The following is a 9,128-nucleotide window of genomic DNA, read 5'->3' as shown; positions in this document are numbered from 1 at the left end:
AAAAAAAAAAAAAAAAAAAAAAAAAAAAAAAAAAAAAAAAAGTTTGTCTTTTGAAAAAGAAAACAACATTTTCTTTTGAAAAATTCCAAACCTACAGAAAAGTTACAAAAACAGTACAATCAACACTCACAGACCCTTCATGTGGATCCATCAGTTTTTATCGTGTTGTCACATTTGCTGTGCTGCCCAGGCTGGTCTGGAACTCCTGGGCTCAAGCAGTCCTCCCGCCTTGGACTCCCAAAGTGTTGGGATTATAGGCGTGAGCCATGCGTCTGGTCCTCTTTTCCTTTAATACTGTGTTTACTTTACAAGTGTTTGGTTCTAAATCCTTTTTTCTTTCAGAGAAATTTTTTCTGTGTTGGACCTAATGAAAGTGGACATGGCCAACTTTGCTATCAGTAGCATCAGGCCTCATCTCATGCAGCAGTCAGTTGAATACGAAAGGAAGAAGTTTCAAGAGATTTTGGAGAGGCAACCAAGTATGTTTAATATTTTGTGGTACTTTTTTTGTTGTCTGTGGTTTTTCATTTTAGCTGCCATAGCTTGTTGCATAATATTATGTTCAGAACAAAACTAAAATTTAGTATGAGAATAGTCTAATTCGAAGAAGGAAAAGCACAAAATGTTAGGACTACATCTAGAGTTGTTAAGCATTGAAAAGAAAACGTGACAAGCAAAAGGAATGTGAGTAGGCTATGAGAATAGAAATTAAAAACAATGAAGTCCTAAATTATAAATTTTTTTAATGAAAGCACCGGTTTGAAATAAAATACATTCTTGGTCTTGATTTTTGAAAACATGACAGACGTCCTGTGAATGTTAATTTACTTTTCTTCTCCCTGTGTGGCATAGCAGGAAATTTAACTTTGCTTTTGTTCTGGATGCATAAATCTTCTTGTTTCATACCCAGGAAGAGTCTCATTTTTATGAACCTCTCCGATGACTGCAGAAAACAGACGACTATCAGAATGTAAAACTGTATTGTATTTCTAGGGTGCTTTTTATGGTCTCTGCATTGCTAGCTGACATTCTGGGTAAATTGCAGTCTTCAGATTCAATGTATGATGAATTCCGTTTGGCCTCTAATTTTGCTGACGATGAGATGAAAACAGCAGTCTCTGGGTTGGTTTGGTTGCCGGACCAGATTAGTTAAGTGAATGCCCCACGCAGTTGATTCATCCAGCCCCAGGCAGAGAAGTCTGAGGTGGTGCTGGGGCCAGGGGAAGTTGGGAAAGGGCAGGGTAGGGGCAGAAGTAGAAGAAGTTTGGTAATATTTACTGAGTGCCAGGCTTGTGCCAAGGGCTGGATGTGCATGATCATATGTAATCCTCACACAGTAAGCTGATGAGCCAGGCACCTTTTTTTTAAACCCCATTTTCAGACGCTGGAAACAGGTTTTGAGAGATTTTTGACCAGAATGGATTGACCACAAGCTCACACTCTCACCAGTGTTGTGAGAGTACTGGGAAGATATATATGTATATATTTTTTGAGATGGAGTCTCCTCGCTCTGTCACCCGGGCTGGAGTGCAGTGGCATGATCTCTGCTCACCACAACCTCCGCTGGGCAGAGTTTTGTAGACTGAAGAGCCTTAATATTAAGGCCTGGGGCCGGGCGCGGTGGCTCAAGCCTGTAATCCCAGCACTTTGGGAGGCCGAGACGGGTGGATCACAAGGTCAGGAGATCGAGACCATCCTGGTTAACACGGTGAAACCCCGTCTCTACTAAAAAAATACAAAAAACTAGCCGGGCGAGGTGGCAGGCGCCTGTAGTCCCAGCTACTCGGGAGGCTGAGCCAGGAGAATGGTGTAAACCCGGGAGGCGGAGCTTGCAGTGAGCTGAGATCCGGCCACTGCACTCCAGCCTGGGCGACAGAGCTAGACTCCGTCTCAAAAAAAAAAAAAAAAATTAAGGCCTGGCCTTGGAAGCTGGGGTGCAGTGGAGGACTCACTGGTAGGGTGGAAGCAGCTACAGTGCCTGCATCTAGCACTTAACTCACAACTTTCATGAAAGCCCGGGTTTCCCAAAGCTTGCGGGTTATAGAGAATGCTGTCTGCAGAAGAGAGGGTGAAGCCAGATGGCCCAGCAGTCAGGACCAAGAGCTCAGGGCAAACTGGAGCTACATCCCCCTGCCCCAGTGAAGAGCAGACCACCGCTGTGACCTTGGCCGTCCACTTGGTTTTAAGGAAGCAGGAAGCCTCCACTGACAGAGCTGCCGCACCTCCTGGGACCTGACAGGCGCAGTTTTTATCAGATGATGTGCAAGATCCGCCAGCTCTCTGTCCCTCAGAGTGCCCGCTGCATTACTTAGCTTAGAAAAGCAGGGGTGCACGAGGGCTGCTGAAAGCCAGAAGGGGCTTCCCTGACAGAGACAGAGTTCACTTCCCCCAGGTGGAAAGGAAGCCAGACTGATACAAGGTTAAGATCTAAACAAGGAAAAGCCTCATCGTCAGTGTAGAGGATACTTTACACAGGGAAACTCTAGCCGGTGTCTCATCCCATCCGTCTCTAGAGCTGGAGTCGCTTGGGGCCCATCTTATGCAGTGGTCAGGATGGGAGAGAAAGGAAGGAAGGTTTGTTAAATACCGGGTGAGTGGCAAGGCCTGGCTAGGTGTCATATATTCGTTATTATTATTATTACTTTAGACGGTCTAGCTCTGTCACCCAGGCTGGAGTATAGTGGTGTAATGTCACCACTCACTGCAACTTCAACCTCTGGGGTTCAAGTGATTCTCCTGCCTCAGCCTCCCAACTAGCTGGGGCTACAGGCACGTGCCACCACACCCGGCTAACTTTTGTATCTTTTGTAGAGACAGGGCCTTGCCACATTGCCTAGGCTGGTCTTGAACTCCTGGGCTCAAGCAGTCTAACCACCTCAGCCCCCCAAAGTGCTGGGATTACAGGCATGAGCCACCATGCATGGCTTATTCATTATCTTGTTTAATCCTCACAACAGCCTGTGAGGTGGGTGTTGTGAATTTCCCTACATCAGGCATCTGAAACTCAAGACACATTATGACTTGGCTGAGATCCCTCAGTTAGTCATTGGCACTACTATGATTTGATCCAAGTTTTATTTGATTCTGAAGTTCATACTTTCTACTTTATCACTCCGCCAGGACATCGATTGTCCCTTAAGTAATTCCGAGAAGCATCCCTTCTCGGTGTCAAGATAATGTATGCAGCTTTGTTTTTCACAGATTCCCTGGACTTTGTCACCCAGTGGCTGGAAGAAGCCTCAGAGGACCTTATGACTCAGAAGTATAAACACGCCCTGCCAGTTGGGGGAGCAGCTGCTGGCTCTGGGGACATGCCCAGGCTGAGCCCTGTTGCTGTCCAGAATTACGCTTATCTGAAGCTTCTGAAGTGGGACCACCTCCAGAGGCCGTTCCCCGAAGTAGGTCTCCTGAGCCATCTCACTACTCATATTTGTTTTTGTGCTGCTGAACTTTTTAAAAAGAATAGCTTTGGGCAGGCACGGTGGCTCACTCCTGTAATCCCAGCACTTTGGGAGGCAGAGGCAGGCAGATTGCTTGAGGTCAGGAGTTTGAGACCTGCCTGGGCAACATGGTGACACCCTCTCTGTACTAAAAATACAAAAAAATTAGCTGGGCGTGGTGGCAGGGCCTGTAGCCCCAGCTACTTGGGAGGCTGAGGCAGAGAATTGCTTAAACCTGGGAGGTGGAGGTTGTGGTGAGCCGAGATTGTGCCCCTGCACTCCAGCCTGGGCGACAGAGCAAGACTCTGTCTCAAAAAATAAAAATAAAAAAATAAATAAATAAAATAAAAGATAAAAAGAATAGCTTTATTCTGATATAATTCATGTACCAGAAAATTCTCCCTTTTAAAGTGTACAACTCAGTGTTTTTTAGTATAGTCACAGAGTTATGCATCCATTACGACTGTTTAATTGAGAACATTTTCATCACCTCCAATAGAAACACTGCACCCATTAGCAGTCACTGCCCTTTCCCCCTCCCTCTAACCCCTGAAGCCACAAATCTGCTTTCTGTCTCTATGGATTTGCCTATCCTGGACATTTTATTTAAATGAAATCATACACTATCAGCTTTTGTGCCTGGCTTCTTTCCCCAATGTTTTTTCTTGTTGTAGCATATATAACAGTACTCTCGTCCTCTTTTCCACTGTGTTTTTTTCTTTGTTGTGGTAAAATACACATAACATAAAATTTACCATTTTAACCATTTCTAGTTTTCCAGTTCAGTGGCATTAAGTGCATTCACATTGTTGTGCAACCATTGCCACCAGCTGTCTCCAGAACATTTTCATTTTTCCTTCTGTGAAACTGTCTTCCCACCAAACACACCAAACAGTAATTTCCATTGCCCCTGCCCTCTGGCCCCTGGCAGCCACCATTCTATTTTGAGTCTCTATGAATTGGACTAATCCAGATACCTCATATGAATGGAATTATACAATCTCTGTCCTTTTGGGTCTGGCTTATTTTACTTAGCATAATGTCTTCAAGGTTCATTTATGTTGTAGTATGTGTCAGTGTTCCCTTTCTGAGTTTTACGTTTTTTTTAAATTTTAGAGACAGGGTCTCATTGTATTGCTCAGGCTAGGTGGTACAATAGCTCACTGTAACTTTGAATTTTGGGGCTCAGGTGATCCTCCTGCCTCAGCCTCCTGGGTAGCTAGGACTATAAGAGTGTACCACCACACCCAGGTAATTTTTAAATGTGTTTTTTGTAGAGACAGGGGTCTCGCTATGTTACTCAGGCAGATCTTAAACTCCTGGCCTCAAGTGATCCGCCCTCCTTGGCCTCCCAGTGTTGGGATTACAGGCATGAGCTACCACGCCCAGCCCTCCTTTCTTTTTTAGGCTGAATAATGTATTTTTCTGTATGGATATACCACATTTTGTTTATTCATTCATCAGTTGACAAACATTTGGGTTGTTTTTATAAATTATGCTTCTGTGAATATTCTAGTACAAGTTTTTGCATGGACATATGTTTTTACCTCTCTTGGTTACGTACCTAGGATTAGAATTGCTGGGTTACATGGTGACTCTTAAGTTTAACATTTTGAGGAACTGCCAAACTGATTTCCAAAGCGGCTGCATCATTTTACAATCCCACCAGCAAGTACGAGGCTCCAATCTGTGCTGCTGCACTTTTCTCCTGTTTTTGCTCATCTTGATAGAAACCACAACAGAGGTGTGGTTGTTCACAGCTTTATCTAAAGAAACTTCTTCCCCTTCCATGCTGAACAATATTTTTTCCTTTTATGTTTTTCACAATACATACTTCTAACTGCAGGACTTCTTTAAGAAGATGACTGAGAAGGGATTCCCCCAGTGTTTCTCTAAATAGCTGTTCTGTTATGTAGACTCCCTCCTCTTTTTGGGGGGTATATGAGTTTCTTATCACTAGCCTCAGATTCAGCTACTTCTCTAAATATCTTTCTTGTAAGTTCCTTATTTTTCCTTTCAAGAAGTTGTGAGCTTAAGATTTCGCCTCTTGCTTCTGAGTTCCCTGTTTTGTGCTGGAGGAAGCTCTAAAGAGAATGTCAAATTGGAGATGAGAAAATGTTCCCTTTGAACTGTGGCATGTTCTCTTCTGGAGGGAAGTTCTTAGCCTGACATTTCTGTTTAAAAATAGCTGTGGGAGACCATCCAATACCTCCCTTTTCCCTACCGCTGATCATCTTCCCCAAGCCTTAGATACCCCTGCTTCTTCATCCCATAAATATCCCTAAGCTCTCTCTATGGAAAGGAGGATGTGAGACCTGTTCTCCAGACTCCTCACTTGGCAGTCTTATGAATAAACCCTCTCTTGTTAAAAAAATAAAAATTAAAAAAAAGAAAGAAAGAAAAGAAACGCTGTGGGGAAGATGGTGATGGTCCCTGGGGACAGCTGTCTACTCCAGGAATTGATCCTTGGCAATCTGCATCCTAAACTCACATCCTGCGGACTGTTGGGAAGCCACAAAGCCATGTGAACTCAGAAAACAGGCTGACGATGAGTCCTTGGGATTGTATTTGTAGCAGCAGAAGATTCTCAATCCTCAGAGTTTTTACTTCTTGGCTGTGACCCCACATTGTTCATGTCTTGATTTGGCACATCTCAGTTTCTGACAGCGAGAAAGGTCCTTAGAGTCCATTCGATGAGCCTGTAAACTCTCTCAGATCAGACACCCATCTGCTCAGCCTTTCCCTTCTCCTTCCCTCACCTACACGGGCAGAATCGCTGGCATGGTAGGACCCAGGGCTCCCTTTAACATGGGGGAGGCAGTCGTGGGAACACGCTTGCTTTCCGGGAGGCTTTAGGTTGTTCTCTGTCACTTCTACTCTCTGTGCTTCCTGTTTTTTTCTCTTCCTCTCTATTTATTTGCCAGTTTTTACAAGCTTCCTTTGTGCTGGGTGCTGAGTGGGTACCAAGGTGAGTAAGTGTAGGCTCTGCCCGCAAGACACTCCTCCCTTCCATCGCTCTGGGATTTTTGTTGTTGTTTTAAGATGGAGTCTCACTCTGTTGTCCAAGCTGCAGTGTAGTGGCTATTCACAGGCATAATCATAGTGCACTGCAGCATCGAACTTCTGGCCTCAGCGATCCTCCTGCCTGAGCCTCCCAGTAGTTGGGACTGCAGGCACCCACCACCGCACCTGGCCTTCCATTGCTCTGTACAGGATGACTAGCTGTCCTAGTTTGCTAGGGACCGAGTGGGGGTTTACAGGACTTGGGAATTTCCATTTGAAAACTGGGACAGTCCCAGACAAACTGGGAGGAGTTGGTGACCCTAGGTCTGTACCTCATTATACTTTTCTTCCCAACAATAGGTATCACTTTTATTTATCGAGTGCTGGCTCTGCCAGCCACTTTATATGTAGCATCTTTCTTCAGCTTTAAAACAGCCCTGTGATTTGGGAGTCCCCATTCTGCAGAGGCCTGACAAAGTTGGCGATGCTTGCATAAGGTCATGATTTCTTTTTTTTTTTTTTTTTTTTGAGATGGAGTTTCACTTTTGTTGCCCAGTCTGAAGTACAGTGGTGCAGTCTCAGCTCTCTGCAACCTCTGCTTCCTGGGTTCAAGAGATTCTCCTGCTTCATCCTCTCGAGTAGCTGGGATTACAGACATGCGCCACCACACCCGGCTAGTTTTGTATTTTTAGTATAGATGGGGTTTCACCATGTTGGTCAGGCTGGTGTTGAACTCCTGACCTCAGGTGATCTGCCCACCTAGTCCTCCCAAAGTGCTGGGATTACAGGTGTGAGCCACCGTGGCCAGCCAGGGAGGTCATGCTATTAAGCATGGAGCCTGGCTTTACACCCAGACCTGTGTGTGTTCTTAATGAGGATGCTATACTGCATCCTTGCTCAGGAGGAATGACTCTGAGATGGAGGGGTTATTTCACACCAGACTTCCTCAAAGCTCTGACACACCAGCGCAAACCCTGAGGGAAGCTGCAGAGGCAGGTGTGGGGGCTGTGGCGCTCCTGCCCTCTGCTTGCTAGCCTGGACCTGCAGCTCAGCGATGGCCTCTTCTGTTCATTACAGACAGTTTTAATGGACCAGTCTCGCTTCCATGAGCTCCAGTTGCAGCTGGAACAACTGACCGTCCTGGGGGCTGTGTTGCTGATCACCTTCAGCATGGCAGCCCCAGGAATTTCCAGCCAGGCCGACTTTGCTGAGAAACTCAAGATGATTGTGAAGATTTTGCTAACAGATATGCACCTACCGTAAGTGGAACTTTCATGCATGGATGGGAGGCAGTGGATGGCAGAGAGCCGACTAGAGTCTCCCAGAGGGGTCTCCCACTGTAAGGCAGACCCCAGGGCCACTCTCTAGGAACTGAGAAGAAACCTTGCTGTCTCAGTTGGTTCACTTGGCGAAGACCCCAGCAGAGTTTATTCAGGGTCATAGGGTCAAAGTTAGAATCTGCTGCAGGGTTAGCAAAGCTCTAGGATAGTGGCTTTAAAATGTGTGTGACTAACGGAGTAGCCTATAGGGCCTTAGAGGCCACACTGAGGAGTTGGGTTATTGTCCTAAGAGCTGTAGGGAGCCATTGAAGGGTTTGAAGCAAGAGGGGGAACGTAATTAGATTTATGCTCTTAAGTTTAAATTTTGGCATGGGGCGCATAGTAGATGTGAGGGAGCATTTAGGGGGTGAGAGGAGAAGTGGCTCGGGCAGGGGGGTAGGCCATGGGCAGGGTGAGGAGTGCTGATATCAATGGTTGCTTGCCTTGAGGAGTTGAAGATCCTGGGCTTAGGGGTCCTGTGGCCCTCCATTGCCTGTTAGTGTGCTCCTCCCGGGGTCTGGCCCGGTGCTGAGTGCCATCAACTCATTTATTCTCCCTACGCAGGGAACAGAATGCTGTCTGACCCCTTCCTTCTTTAATGGGGTTGTCTTTGTCTCCTGACCTCCAAGGTTCTTGTGTTTGATGTTTGTTGAGTGCTTTATTCCTCTCCCAAAGCCATTCAAATGTATTAAACTCCTACTGGAGCTTATGAGGAAACTGAAACCCAGAGACATTAATTGGGACAAAAATGTTTGTGACTAGGACCCGCAGTAAGAAATTCATTTTCCGTTGTGACCTAGTACACACTTAACACACAGGTAACAGAAACGAGAACCTCTTCAAAATGGAACTGACCCTAACTGTGTCTAATGCAGCCTGATATTTTCTACTCTATTCTTATTCCATTAAAAAAATATTGGTTGCTACCCACTGAATTGCTTTCATAACCAACTAACAGTGAAAAGCAGAGCTCTATGGGACGGTCATGAGGGAAACCAGCTGTATTCCTGCAGAGCTGCATGTATGTGGTTGAAGTGTTCTGCACTTGCGTGTTCCCCGCAGGCGTTCTGTGCTCAGTGTAATGCATCATTTTCTTACCCAGCACGAGTCCACATCTGCACGCGTGCAGGCTTCATGACCGCTCCTACCCTGGAGTCATGTTGGGTGACTTCTATGGTTTCCAGCCTATAGAATATCTTTGAGTGATTCTAAGTAATGCTCTATCTGACAAGGTCCAGTTCAGAGACTTCTTCAAGGGAAGTAGCCCCTAAACATTCTCATCCTTACAAAATGCAGAAATTTTACTGCTGAATTTGCACAAAGCATGGGTGTGTTCATTGCAGTGTGGGGCATGTCCACGTGTTGT

General features: G+C 45.7%; 1 protein-coding gene across 2 annotated transcripts in view; it reads left to right on the top strand.

The window, feature by feature from the left end:
- The window catches only part of TCP11L1 (t-complex 11 like 1), a 34,370-nt gene that overhangs the window by 17,842 nt on the left and 7,400 nt on the right, over window positions 1-9,128 (top strand). For both annotated transcript variants that reach the window (XM_025355943.1, XM_025355944.1), the window contains exons 6-8: window positions 343-479; window positions 3,202-3,398; window positions 7,521-7,702. In XM_025355943.1, coding sequence (XP_025211728.1) covers window positions 343-479; window positions 3,202-3,398; window positions 7,521-7,702 — 516 coding nt within the window. The remainder of the gene's footprint in view (window positions 1-342; window positions 480-3,201; window positions 3,399-7,520; window positions 7,703-9,128) is intronic.

Source organism: Theropithecus gelada, chromosome 14 (assembly GCF_003255815.1).
Source record: "Theropithecus gelada isolate Dixy chromosome 14, Tgel_1.0, whole genome shotgun sequence".
NCBI classification, from domain to species: domain Eukaryota; kingdom Metazoa; phylum Chordata; class Mammalia; order Primates; family Cercopithecidae; genus Theropithecus; species Theropithecus gelada.
The sequence above is the reverse complement of the archived record's forward strand: the minus strand, read 5'-3'. Positions and strand labels throughout refer to the sequence as shown.